At 38.3% G+C, this 15,052-nt stretch overlaps 1 protein-coding gene across 9 annotated transcripts in view; it reads left to right on the top strand.

Annotated features, from left to right (window-relative positions):
* Gyf (GIGYF family protein Gyf) overlaps positions 1–15,052 on the top strand; it is a 915,224-nt gene that overhangs the window by 243,168 nt on the left and 657,004 nt on the right. For all 9 annotated transcript variants that reach the window (XM_090381591.1, XM_090381590.1, XM_090381592.1 and 6 more), the window contains one exon: positions 10,918–11,082. In XM_090381591.1, coding sequence (XP_090237717.1) covers positions 10,918–11,082 — 165 coding nt within the window. The remainder of the gene's footprint in view (positions 1–10,917; positions 11,083–15,052) is intronic.

Genomic DNA, 15,052 nt, shown 5'->3' with positions numbered 1-15,052 from the left:
TGGGAGATCAGTCTAACTAGTAGTGAAACAACTATCCCCAAGACAGTGAATCCACTCTGGCTCCTCAGTGAATAATTTCTCTACCAGCCAGTTATCTCTAAAGCTGTGAGTCAAACTTCCGCATCCATTGTTCCAGAGTCTCCATACATATTTTTTAACTTTCCCACCATCAGCATGGATGCATGTAAGAACTATGTGATTCCTTTGTTTGTATTTTAGTAGCCATGGCAACAAGTGTGAAACTACTAGGATTCTAGTTGCAGTGTAGACATCATAAATCGTTAAATAATCTAAATGTTCTAATTATTAATCATTGATGAACCATACAGAAACATTGATTTTCTCTTTAATGTTTGTTTATTTTACTTCCTAAATAAATCAGGTTAACTGAGGCAGGGAAGTGTCATTTTTACCAGTTATAAGTTCATGTCTGTGGGAATCTTTCTACATTCTACGGGGAAAATATGGGATGGGGGAGTGTTGGAATTAACTGTGGTTGAATTTGTGTGATTTCCCTCCCCCCTTTTTGCATATCTGTTTTTAAAAATATGAATTTGATTTCTGTTAGTTTCTGTACCTTTGGTGTGACTCTTATTTTCCAGTTAACATAAAGCCATTAAAATTTCTTAATTACACTACTTAAAATAAATTGGAACAAAAATATACAAATTGTGAATAATCATATTCATATTTTTGAAAGTAGTGTTATTGATGAGATTAAAATGAGAAATTCAACCTGTGCCCAATACTAATTCGAACTGCAAACTTTTAACCCATATCTCTCTGCTCTTAAGAGATCAGAGAGAATTACCTTCTGATTTTATCCGAATTCTATTCAAACACCCTTTCTCTTTCCCTGCATCCAAGGTATTATTAATTAGATGTAAACCTTTATTACTTGTTTTAATGTGGTTCCCAGCCAACCCAGAATCAGTAAAATACATATAGGGTGTTTCAATTAAAAGGCACTGCAGTCTGTTTCACTACTTTTAAGTTTAGGCCATTGTCTTGACCCCTTTTATCTTATTTGGGGTGAAATTTTTTACTTGATGCTAAAATTGGACTAAGTATTGCTGTTTAGATTTTAAATGTATTAAATTAATATTTTGCCTTTCAGTGGGAATGCTGTTCCCCATCCTTGGTTTATAAAAATCATTGGTGTATTTCTGCAGGAGATGCTACACAACTGCCTTTCTATACCCAGCTATTTTACTCAGCTGAATGTGCATACTGTAGAGCAGATGTTACCTATAATCTTTGTGTTTATTTTTTGAATATAAAATGTATAAAGGACATAATACGTGTTATGCAGGAGTAGAAATATCTTAAAAGAACACAAGATTGTGTAGAAATTCACGAGAACTATTTTAACAGAGAAAAGAGGCAATTACAAAAGATCTTATGGGACAGGCTTCCCCACATAAGATCATCCTCTTTTCTTTATTAAAATTGTTCTCATGGATTTCTACACAGTCTTATGTGTTCTTTTAGGATTTGCTTCCAATAAAATATGATGCTGGTATTTTAAGACCAAACAGAGTATAGTAGTGGACATAATGTTTTTTTGTCAAGCGGTTCCTGTGGTTCCCTACAAATCTGCGTTGAGTATTCTGTGATGAAGGTGCATCATTGCAATGCCAGTCAGTGTGGGTTATGTGCGAGTAATGTTGTTTGACTGGCCTCTTAGTTACTGGGAGGCTCAATCACCATGGAAGGAGCCTTTCAGCATTCGTCCACCAGCACGAGGAGCTGGGCCAGGAATGCCTAATGGGCTCTCTCCCCACTTGCAAAGCAAGAGAGGAGAGAGGCCAAGTTAGAGGAATGGAGTGAGTTGGATAGGAAAGGTAAGAAAAGGGGTAGGCAGAGCGGAAGGCTACCCCCAGCAGAGGGCCAAACGGCCAGATGATCCCATGCCTGTCAGTTGACCAGCGTCAGCAGAAGCCCTTTGATGAGGATTCATCGAGGGTGGTTAAAATCCCGCCTGGGGAGTGTCCCAGGTCAGCAAATGAGCCCGAAAGTATCTAATCCCATGCTGATGGAGAGGTGGCATCAGCAAAGGAGCTTCACGGAGAAGAAGTGAAGGCGTGAATCCCATTGGTTTATGCCAATTGGTAAAAGTGCTATAGGACGATAAGCTGATGTCCTGCCAGTGGGATCCTTTGGTAGAAGTCTCAGGTTTGCAAGCTTCCAGCTTGATGGAAATATGCCATCTTTCAGGCAGGTGTTGAAAAGCTAGATGAGGATAGCAGGAGCGACAGTCCAAAGACGTTTGACAGATTCCCCCTCGATGAGGTCCAAACCTGGAGCCTTGCCATTCTTGATCTTGTTGATGGCCATGGCCACTTCCTCTTTAGTAAAAAGGATCTTCAATAGCGGTAGTTGGAAGTCTTGGTTGTCGATAGTGACTTGATTATGGAAGTCTGTGTTTAGGGCAGTATCTTGGTAAATCAAGTCATCCAGAATTTTGTTCATTGTGTCCAGCCAATTTGTTGTCTCAGGAGAGCCATTATTGCGTATGGAATTGATGATGTCTGTAGGCTTCAGTATCAGCGTGCGACATGAGTTTTGTTTGGCATGATAAATCCTATTGCAGTATTCTCTGCGAAGGGCTCTGAATCTTTCTTTGTATGGATCAGCAATGTGGAGAGGCTCAGTTCTGCGTTTACGTTGGTATACTCTACATGCATGCTGGAGATCATTCTGTAGGTTAGTTAGATCCTGTTACCACCATGGGAAGGACCTTGGACTTTTAGAGCATTTCTTCATCAATGCTTGTGAGGCTTTCAGGAGCAATGATTGAACAAAATCGGTTTTTTGGGTACTATTCATGGAATGATACCTATTGAGGGCAGAGGGGCTGCAGGTGGCTTCCCAGATGATCTCATCAAAAATGTCCCATTTAGCCAAACTTACAGAGAACCTGGAAGTATCATGCATGTAGATTTGGCGAGGGGTAACTTGATCAGTAATATAGTATGTGATAAGGCGGTGATCACTGGTGGTCGCATATTCATGCAACTGCCATTGTTGGAGACAGTTGCTGAGGGAAGGAGTTATAAGGGTAACATCCAAGTTGGATTCCCCGGTTCGTGAAGAGTAGGTGGTAGGTTGACCCGGTAGACTAGTGATCTCCAATCTGCGGGCAGTAATAAGTTCATCAAGTAAATCACCTCTAGCATCAGTGGTGGCATTGTACCAACTAGTAAAGTGTGCATTGGAGTCGGCTGTGATGATAACATGTGAAGCATCAAGCAGGTCAAGAGTCTGTTCCAGGGTGGCAATATGCGGGTGGATGTCAGTGCCGAACTGAAAGTAAGATGTAAGGACTAAGATGCAGCCTTTCACAATGGCTGCAGCCAGGCAGGAGGTGCATAAGGAATCAAGTCTGGTTGCGGATTATGATGGCTGCAAGGCATAGCTGGTTTGTAGTCTGTATCTTCCGGTGTGTAAGTAGGTATCCAGAGACTCTACTGCAAATGCAGTAGGGTTCATGGAGGAGGAGAAGGTCAAGGACAAGTTCTTCCATGATGGGATAGAGGTGAGAAGCCACAGAGATTGATTTTGCCATTTATTTGGGCGATGCGAAGTCTGGATGTTGTTGGGTTAGATGGCCCATTATCCATAATTTGTATTGTTACCGATTATTTCAGCTGCTCTTTTTTTCTGGGTTTATTAATAGCTTTGCAGTTGGCACAAGTTGGTGTGGAGGATTTATTTGGACAATTCTTGTAAAGGTGTCCTGCCTCTGCACATTGCCCGCAGATTGGCTGTTTTTTGAGACAATTCTTGGAGGTATGGCCGTATCCTAGGCAATTGTAACATTTCAAAACTGGTACAAAGTCCCGGAAATGGTGTGACGACCAGCCCAAGATAGATCCTTTCTTGATTATGCAGAAATTTTCTAATCCTGGAAAATCCAGTCGAGCTTGTCCCGTGACCTGGTAGTCGTCGAGAACCAAATCTTCATTTCATTGGCTGCCTCCTCCCTGTCTATGTGTCCAAATAGATTTCTATTGAAAATCTCCAAGAGCTCTTCCTTCTGGAGTGAGACGTCAACATCAAAGATGATAATGCTTGGCTCTCTAAGTTTCGGGGTTTCAAAGGTGAGGCCCAAGTTTTCAGCTCTTCCACATGTTTGTAATTGCTCCAGATCTGATTTGGAGGATGCTTCCAGGATTATGGCCATGTTGCGGATCTTTCGGACATTTGATTTTTATGTTTTCCAACAACTTTGGTTTTAAGATTTTCAAGACTTTGTCTTTTATGCCATCACTGTCCACGATATCACAACCCTCTGCTGCCTTGATAATGAGCATATGCTTCTGTTCTGGAGGAGGAATCTTGGGCATTCTGATGGCAGCTGCATATGACAAAGTCTGAGGAGTCCCTTCAAAAGGGGCCTGGGCATGCGTGGTAGAGGCAGTGGTGTTCAAGGCCTCGAAAGCCAGGTTGGTTATAGTCGTCTTGAGGGGTGCGTTCATTTGTTGCAACTGCTTGTTCATTGATTTCAGTTGCTCGTTTTCAATTATTGCTTCATACAACATCTTTCCAGTGAGCCCCAGCAGTGTGTAATATGCAGACACACAGCACTGGAAACTCCACTATTATCGCTGTAAAGACAGCTCTCCATTTTACGCCGCAGAGTTTGGATAATTCTAGGTTTGGAATTTCCTTGCTTAATAAGCTAGGCTGATCCTCTCCTTCATTACCCTCCCTCTGCTTAGAGGGGGAAGCAGAGGTTTCTAGCTTCTTTAACTCTCTTTTCTTGACAAGTGCTTTCTTTCTGGACGTTGACAGGAGGCCCCGCTCTCCATTCTCCTTGCAATCGTCATCGTTTTCATCGGGAGAGTTATCAATTGCAATGGCATCCTGGTCGTTTTGTGTGAGTGTAGACTGTCTAGTTGTTTGAAGTCTGTTCCTAGTCATGGGAATAGAAGGGGGGTCCCCCTCTGAGTCTTCATCGCCTGTTAACTGGAAAGTCTGTTTATGTGAACGAAGCATAACCTTCTGGTTAATGATATCCTCTTCAGCCATTGGTTAAAGTAGTAAATAGTACTATATCAATGTTGGGGCAAAATAGGTTGACTGAAAGTTCTCAATTCAGATAAATATATGGTCCAAAAATCTGCTCTTCGAGACAAGCAAAATCACAAAAATACATCCAACAGAATCCAAGAACTGGACGCAGCACTATGGGGGAAGCAGTGGGGAAGAGCCCGGATATAAAACAGTTTTCTGCAAGGTAAAATCCTTTTTGAAGGTTACTGAAGGGTGTTGAAGAGGACGGTGACCTTATTTCCGACTAAACATCAGCTGAAAGAAGTGCGTAGGGAAACAGGATTAAGTAAAATATTTTAGAACCCTCTCACATTCAGTTTTCGTGTTTGCTCATAGTGCAACTATCTGCAATTAGGCCGCTTCTTTCAAAAGCTCATGGTATGGTCTCTGGGGAAATCGTCCGTTTCCAATCAACAAACTACGTTCAATTCCCGCATGGAGGGAGGACCTGGGAACGGCAAATAAGCAAAGCTCACGTTGACCTTGGTCGCAGGACATTGTTCACACTCACAGCCATGCTGCATAGTAAATTACGAAAAATGAATATATATACCTGATGACAAGATAAGCATGCATTTGGTATCAGTCAGTAGCACTTGTCTTAACAAATCTTCTGATATCACATAGTCATTATTATTTACTTTGTAATCATTGATGAAATGCTTATATCCTGGGAGCACAATTATACACACCCGCACACTGCAGTCAACCATTTTCCCTATACTAAACTGAGTATAGGGAACAACTTTACCATTAAAAAAAAAGCAGTTAGAATATGGGCTTTGAGCATAAGGAAACAGAGTAGAAAATTTTCTTGCAGCCAACACACCAGAGTTAATATAAACAATACAAATTCAAAAAATATAAAAACGGAAAACTGAAAATCAGTAAAAGCATTAAAATGCAGTAAATAAAGTAGCTTTCTAGGTGAGGTGTTCTTTAGCATTGCAAGAATGCATGACATACTGGATTATAAATAAATTAATAAGACATAGTATAGGTAAGAATGACTGGATAGGATCACAAAAACTAGTAATATGGCATAAAATTTCCCGTATGATTAGGTACATGCGAGCACTCACTGCATTGCAGAATAGTAGATTCCATAACAAGATGGATGTGAATCCCCCTACTGTGATTCATAACATGACTCGCAATAGAAATATGGAGTACTTCAAGCCATGAGTGCAGGTGATAGTGGGGGTGAGCTCCTGGATCCAAGCACTTCATTTTTTTATTGCAAGGCACACTATGAAATACAGTATATAGGGACTTGCATTCAGCCTATTGTGAGTCTACTATTCAGCAATGTGATGAGTGCTGGCGTGTCCTTTGTACACAATTTTGCATCACTGATGTCAAATTACGATGTCAGTTTTTGTGATCTTGTCCAGTCTTTCTTACCTGTTCTGATCATGTATAATATGAATTTATGTATACCCCACTATGCTATGCATTCCTTCAAGCTGATGAATCATCTTACCTCGAAAGCTACTGCATTTTAATGCTTTTGATTTTATCAATTTTATTATTATTTTTTTTTCTTATTTATTTTGCTTCAGTATTTGTTTGTTACATGAAAGTTTATTTTAATTTTTAATTCTGGTGTGCAGAAAATTTTCTGCATTAAAGAAAGCAGTTGAATAGGACAAAATTTGAATTTAGAAATTGTAAAATCTAAATGATATTACTTTTACAATTTTATAATACAATTTTAAAGTTTCAGCTAAAAATTTCAACTAAAATATGATAAAAAAAAAGGTCCAGAGAACAAATAACCTTAAATAGCAGAGTAGGGTTTGAAGTGATTGCATCAAAATCAGAGTTCATTCTTTGACTTGAAAATTAGACCATACTCAGATCACAGTTATTACTTAACTCTTTTGCATTGTCTCATTGATATACAGAAATTGAATAACTGCATGGAGTTATTCATTTGTCCTACAATAGACCTTGCTGCCTCTTAATTGTACAGATAAAGTATTTAACATAACTTAATGCTGTTTTTACTTTCTTGTGTTTAATCTCTGGTACTGTGTGTACATGTTATCACAGAAAAGGTATCAACAAGGATCCCAGTTGTATTTCATACATATTTTGTTATTTGTATGTTATGGGAGCTTTATTTCTTCTCTGATTATTCTTTAAGCACCTTGAATTAATTAAAAAAAAGTTATCCAGTTCTTTGTTTTTAGTAAAAGGATCTTGTGAAGTTCACCTATGTATAGTGGGTTGTCAAACGCTGGAATAAGTTGCATTCAGCTTGACAGAAGCAGTGAATTTATTGTAGAATTGATGTTAATCAATTGGTGAGAAAAGGAATAGTATGAATATCCTGTTTTATTTTGTTATTATTTTTTAGCTGACGTAAAAAAAAGTCTTCTTTGCATCATTTGGCCTTACTGATACCATAATTAAATATTTTCTGCCTTTTTGTTAAGAAATATTAAGAAACGTATTTGTGAAACCAAACTGAATATCAGGGAATGAGTTATCTATTTGTAAACCACAAGTAAATTGCAATTTAAGGGGAAAAAGGATTGTGTTTTTCCAGTTACTTAGAAAATTCAGAGTCTGCAGCATTCTGAACGAAAGACTTCATTATATGTGAAGATTCTTTTTTCTTTTTTTGGTATCTTAGCATATATGCATAATGCACTCATTGTCTTTAATAGATGTATTATGCACATATGTCTGCCTGCATGTAATAACTCAGCTCCTAGTGGATAGATTTTTCATGAAATTTTATATTTGGGTATTTTAAAAGGATCTGTCAAGCCATCCCAAATTTCATTAAAATTGAACCAATAGAAATCCCACAATTATTATTCCCCCCCCCCCATTATGTAATAATTTGACTCCCATTGGATGGATTTTTGTGAAATTTTGTATCCGGACCTTAGAAAGATTTGTTGAACCATCCCAGCAATTAATATATCTTTGTCTAAGTTATTGCATCTGTATGCAATAATTTGGCTCCCAGTGGATGGATTTTCATGAAATTTTATATTTTGCTCTTTTTGAATAATTTGTTGAGCTCCCTAAATTTTATTAAAATGAGTTCAATAGAAATCCAGCAATTATTTATTAGTATTAGTAATGGCCGCATGGTGCAAGAAAGCCTATGGCTTATGCTGCACCAGCCAAAAAAAAAAAAAAATCCGAGCAAAACAATGATTAAAAAAAAAAATAATAAAAAAAATAATAATTAATAAAAAAAAAAAAGGAAATTAAACCTATCATCCTATGCGCTTCCCTTACCCAAAGGTACTATCCAGATGACCTTTGAATTTCCCCAAACTGTCGGCTTCTACCACCCACGAAGGCAACTTATTCCAGTAATTTATAACTCGCTGGCTAAAATAAAACTTCCTGCAGTCCAATCTATACATTTCCCCCGTAACTTGAATTTATGTCCCCTAGTTCTAGCATCATTTATAATCTTGAAAATTTCATCCTCATTCATTTTACTGATGCCTCTCAGAGCCTTAAACACCTCAATCAAATCTCCTCTGTGTCTAGTTTCCAAACTCTGCAACCCACATATTCGAAGTCTTTCTTCATAAGGACACCCTTTTGCCGATCTCACCAGGCGAGTTACCCGTCTTTGCACCCTTTCAAGAAGCTTGATGTCTTTCTTTAGGTGCAGTCTCCATACTTGAACACAGTATTCCAAGTGTGGTCTAACATAGGCCTTATATAATGGGATTATCACGTCCCTATCTCTACTTGCAAAAGTTCGATAGATCACCGATAGAACACCATGGGCCTTCCTTGCAACCAGTTTACAATGCTCAGAGAATTTCGTCTGATCGTATCGTAACACCCAAGTCCCTTTCCTCCAGTACTGGGTTTAGTTGAACTCCACCAAGTGAATAAGTTATTTTGGAATTACTGTTTCCCAGGTGTAATACCTTACACTTTGTTGGATTAAAGCATAGCTGCCATTTTTCTGACCATTCTTGAAGTCTATCTAGGTCTCCCTGAAGAAGCTCAGCTTGACAGTGATCATTCACTACTCTACCAATTTTAACATCATCTGCAAATTTAGACGCCATGCCCTCTATCCCTTCATCAATGTCGTTTATGAAAATTAAAAACAACAGTGGTCCTAATACTGATCCTTGGGGAACCCCACTTCTTACATCAACCCAATCTGAGGAATAGCCATTTATCACAACCCTCTGCCTCCTACCCTGAAGCCATCCTATCCATCTAAGGATTTTCCCAGTGATTCCAACCTGTTCCAGCTTATAAAGCAACCGCTCATGTGGGACTGAGTCAAAAGCTTTGCTGAAATCTAAATAAACAATGTCGAAATTATTCCCTAAATCCAGCTCGTGAGTGACCCTTTCGAAATAGCGAACCAGATTTGTTAAACATGATTTTCCCTTTACAAAACCATGCTGAGTATCTTTGAGAATTTCAGTTCGATGCAAATGATCCTGAATTCCACCCTTGATCATTGCCTCCATGATTTTCCCTACTACTGAAGTCAGACTGACAGGTCGATAATTTCCAACTTCACTTTTAGAGCCACCCTTATGTATGGGAGATACTATTTGCACTTTTCCAATCCAAGGGAATCTCTCCAGAGTCTAGCGATGCTCGCATAATGAGCCTCAATGGTTCAATGCTCTCGCTTGCCGCCTCCCTTAAGATTATAGGGTATATTCCATCAGCTCCAGGAGACTTACTGGTCTGTAGGCTCGAAAGTTTTTTCATTAAATAATCTTGCAAAATTTCAATATCATTAATTACATATTTTTTAACTTCGCTCCCACAATTTCCCATTGCCACAAAAGGTTTTTCATTTGTAATTATCGATGCAAAACAACTGTTGAGTTCATCTGCAACGGAAACTGGTGTATTTAATACTATCCCCTTTCCCTTACTTAAAGGTCCGATCTGGTTTGTCCTGCTCTTCTTGGCATTCATATATGTGCAGAATTCTTTATCCTCCCCCCCTCTTTGCTCTGTTTGCTAGTGATTTCTCATAAACTGCCTTTGCCTGTCGAACCTTTTCTGTGGCTCTATTACAGATCACCTTGTAGCTGTTATAGGCTTCAGTACTTTTTATTGCTCTGTAACCTTTCCATGCTACCTTTTTCTGCTCAAGTAATGTGGCATTATTTTTTCATATATATCACATAGGCTATATATGTACTATATATTGTAACTGAGGCATTGGATATTGTTTGCTGTCATGTGCTGGTTTTTTTTTTTTTTTTATGAAAGCCCCAAACACGAAAGGTATCAAAACCTATAGTACTTAGTACCGTGCATGGGTTGAAGGAGAAGTATGGGAGGGGGATGCCGGAAACTTTGCTCTAGAGACTAAACATGAGTTTCACCACTTCAAGCCTCCAATAAGCAAAGTGGTGGTATTTCACCGGTTGATGAAAGTCGTCTACCACCCGTGACTTTGTAGGAATGATTGGGCAGTGTAGCACATGATAATTATATGTACCTGTGTATCTAACTAATTATTGTACATATAATGAATTCTAATTCTCATGTTTCTTTATTGATTCCAACTTATCAGTTACTCTTTCTTTATTAATTACAAGTTATCAGTTACTGCTTCTTTATCAATTACAATGTGTCAGTTACTGTTTCTTTATCAAGTACAGTGCTTAGCCAAATTGATTTTTTAAACACGTTTTTAAAGTTACATATAATAAAATGCTTGAAGTCAAATTATGGTTTACTAAAATTAGGCCTCATTGATTGCTAATGATTATTGTCAGCTATGTTTACACATTAAACACCAGTGTGCTTCTGTGTAATAAAGAATAATTATCAATATGAGAAAATTTTAATTTCTTCTCAGTGCTGTTTATTAATTTTTTGTTGTAGTGGGAAAAGGAAATTGGAGAAACCATGAAGATAGAGGAAGGGATACTCATGAAAAAAATAACATGAGTAATGAAGACTTTAAATTAAATGGATCTAGTAAAGCTGTGTCTCACCATTCTAATCGAAAATCTGAAGCATTCTGGGATGATGAATTGGATTGTACAGGTAAATATTGGTTTTTCCCCAAAACTAATTCGTAAATTTAGGAAAGATAGTCTTTGGTGTTCTGAAATATAAGAAAACACAGTTAAAAAGATATCATATGAGGTGTGGCAGTAAAGTTCCCGAACTGCTGCAATAAAAAGAGTACAAAGTGAAGCAGCTCAAAAATGGTTTTATTTTTATTTGAGGTGCAATAAAAAGAGCACAAAGTGAAAGAACTAAAAAATAGTTTTAGTATTCAAAGTAATCACCATCTAATTGTATGTATTATTATTAGCCACATATGCAAGGAATCCTGAGGCTTTTGCTGCACCACCCAAAAAAAAAAAAAAAAAAATTTCTGAGTTACCCTGTGAGAGAGAGAGAGAGAGAGAGAGAGAGAACAAATCAGAAGTAGAAGGGAATCACCAAGGAAGAGAAGAATGATGATATCCAACTCAGGACCCTGGTTGTGACAAGCCCATACTCACCACGTTCAAGCTCCTGGACTGTTCTAAAAGTTTCTGAAAAGAATCAGTGAAGGTGTTTAAATAGATGATTTCAGTTTGGTGGTTACATTTTTCTTTGTCCTCAACATCCTGAAATGTTTTTCCTGAGGGCAGTTTCACCTTGGGAAAGAGGAATGATCTGTATAATGCAAGTTTTGTTAGAAATGTCTTTCAACAGTTGCAGAACCATTGTTGGGCAACAAGAACTAACTGCCTTTCTCTTGAAAATGTGGCCTCACCCAGGAAATGTGCTTCAATAGTCTTTGAAGTATCTGTACATAGAATGTAGCATTCACAAGGAATTTGCACCCTTTGGGTGCAAATTCCTTGTGAATCACATCCTATTTGTTGAAAAACATATTCAGCATCATCTTGATCCTGGATTCCTGTGAACAAAGCTTTTTGGGTCTTGGTGATGATTTGAAGTCCACTGTGTGTTCTGGGTTGTACAGAATCACCCAACACTCATTTCCAGTGAAAATGCAATTGTGGAAATTAGGATGATCTTTGACAAGTCTGGATGAAGTCTTCATATGATAACACTATTCATAGCTAATTCACATAAGTGAGGCAAGGAGCACAAATTTTGCACAGACCTTCCTTTTTCCAAAATGTTAATGCCAAATTTGACAAATCATCTCCTTATTCGTGTGCAACTTATCAGCCATCATTCTGAGGATCTAACAACAAACTCTTGCCACAATTTCCCGAACTTTTGTAACTCTGTCCTCTTTTCAAGAAGTTGATGGATTCCCACTTTTTGGGTCATGGCAAACATCCTCATGTCCACCTTTGAACCTCTTATACCATTCAAACACACTGGTACGACTGAATGTTTCTTCATCATAAACAGTTTTTAACATTCCCATTTTAAAGCAAAATTTGATATTCATTCATTGCATTGCAAAATCGTGATACCATATGTTAACACTAGTAATGAAACTGTTTGTTACTTGCAATCTGTTAGCCTATTGGACAGTCTCTGTACTGTCATCTTTTGGAGGAAGTTTGAACTACAATATAACACATCTGTTTATTTTCAAACTCAATGAATATGATTGCATATGCCCCAGTCTGGTAACTTTATTGCCATACTTTGTGTATCATTACTGTATACTTCATGGTGCCAAGAGTATATGTCATTATACTTGTAGTAAAGGGTTATTACTTAGTATAGAGTTGTGTCTAATCCCTGCCTACCCCCATACACTTTGTAAGTAATTGCACTTGACTCCTTCAGCAAACCCTTTGAGATAATATCAGATACATCTTGTCTGGATTAGCTCTCTTTTTTTTTAATATAAACTCTTTAATGTAAAATATTTGTAATGTGCTTGTGCCAAGAGAGATTAGAAGTCAGGGTAATCCCCAAAAGAGATTTATCATTTTGCCTAGAAATCGGAGTGTCACTAAAGATAAGCATAAGAGCAGAAGAATCCTTTTTGCGAGATATAAGACAAGACTGAGTTTTAGAAGGGTTGAAATCAACTAAGTTGTCTTTGCCCCACTGGAGAATTAGCTGAAGGTCGGCATTTAAGGAATTGGTAGCAGATTTTTGATAAGTTGAAGCTGATTGAACAGGGCAAGGTTTCTCAAAATGGAAAGTGGAATGCAATGTGCTATCATCGGCAAAACTATAGATAGGATTTCCAGTCAATGCAAGAAGGTTATTAATATACAAGAGGAAAAGAGTGCGGGAAAGAACTGAACTTTGGGGGACACCGGCATTAGTGGAGAAGTTAGAAGACAGAGAGCCATCTACCATCACCCTCAGTGAGCGATCAGAGAGAAAACTGGATAACCAATTACTAAAAACAGTTGGCAAACCATAAGATGGAAGCTTGTTTAGAAGACCTTTATGCCAAACACAATCGAAAGCCTTTGAGGTGTCAAGGGCAACTACTTGTGTTTCACCGAACCTCTCCATTGAATTAGTCTGTAAATGGGTAACATAAGCCAGTGGATCGACACTGACGGAATCCATACTGGCAATCGTTGATCATACGTAAGGTAGTTTAAGAGTTGGTGGTTAATTGATTTCTCCATTACTTTAGAAAGAGTAGAAGTAATTGCAATGGGACGATAATTGGATGGGAGGGATTTGTCATCCTTTTTAGGAACTGGCTGGATATGAGAAAATTTCCAAGCAGAAGGAAAAACACCTTTGGAATAAGAAAGTAAAAAAAGCGGCAAAGAATAGGAGTAAGTTCAGGAGCATAGGTTTTGAGAACAAGTGGAGAAATACCACCGGGACCTGGATCTTTCTTAGCATCAAGATTCTTCAAAATCCTTGACATCCTTTTGACGGAAGACCACAGGAGGCATTGAATGGAGTGTGTTGGGAATGGTGGGAGGTGTTTTACCAAGATCATTAATATATGAATTGGAAGAAAAATGGGATGCTAGCAGGTCAGCTTTATCCTTAGCTGAAGTAACAACAGAACCATCTGGTTTGGACAGAGGTGGGAGCAGAGATGGGCAAAAGTTGCAGCCAATAGCTTTGGCAAGGGACCAGAATGCTCGGCTACCATTAGAGCAAGAAGAAAGTTTTCTACTCTTAGCCTGTTCAAACTCTAGTTTGGACTGATTAATAACTGCTTTACAATTGTTGCGAGCTTTGGTGTAGCCAGAAAATGAAACTGAAGAATTAGAAACAAGCCAGTTATGATATGCAACATTCTTCTCTTGAACAGCCTTAGAACATTTATTGGAAAACCGAGGTTTAGATAAAGGACAAGATTTTAAAGTGGAGTGTGGGATAATGGATTCCATTCTTGCAAGATTAATTTCACTGACATGATCTGAGCAAACGTTGACATCAGAAGTTTTGAAACAGTAATCCGACCAAGGAAAAGAAGAAAAGAAATCTCCCAGGTCATCCCATTTTGCATTCTTGTAATGCCAAACAACACGAGGTTGGGAATAGCCATGAGATAAAGGCTCCATTAGAGAAGATCACCAAGTTGTGATCTGAAGTGCCTAAAGGACCTCTCACTTTAACCATGTACTTAGAAGAGTTGTTTGTGAGAAAAAGATCAAGCGTGTTGGCTGTATGATTAGGATTGTCCGGTATTCTTGTAGGTAAATGAACAATCTGTGCAAGGTCATTAGTAATTGCAAAAGCTTCAGCATCTCGACTAGCTGGGTCCATGTGACTATAAAACGGAAGTCAGCTGGAGTTGTGAACATTAAAATCACAAAGGAAAATTACCTCATTGTTAGGAAAGTTGGACTGGAGAAAGTCAAGTTGCAAAGAGAGGAAGTCAAAGAGCTCCAAGTGGTTAGTGGAGTTGGGAGAACGGTAGAGACAACAGATGAATTGGACACAATGAGGTAGAGAGATTTTAAGCCAGAGAAGATCTAAGAGAGGAGATTCCAAATTGCCAAGTCTCTGACAGGGAATATCAGAACGGACATATGCACAAGTACCACCCTTGAGGCAAAAGGAATCATACAGCGAATAATTTGGGCATCTGAGATGAGCA

The sequence above is a fragment of the Mastigoproctus giganteus genome, chromosome 9 (assembly GCF_048544385.1).
Source record: "Mastigoproctus giganteus isolate SK-2022 chromosome 9, ASM4854438v1, whole genome shotgun sequence".
In the NCBI taxonomy this organism is placed as follows: Eukaryota; Metazoa; Arthropoda; class Arachnida; order Uropygi; family Thelyphonidae; genus Mastigoproctus; species Mastigoproctus giganteus.
This window is presented reverse-complemented; position numbering and strand designations above follow the sequence as displayed.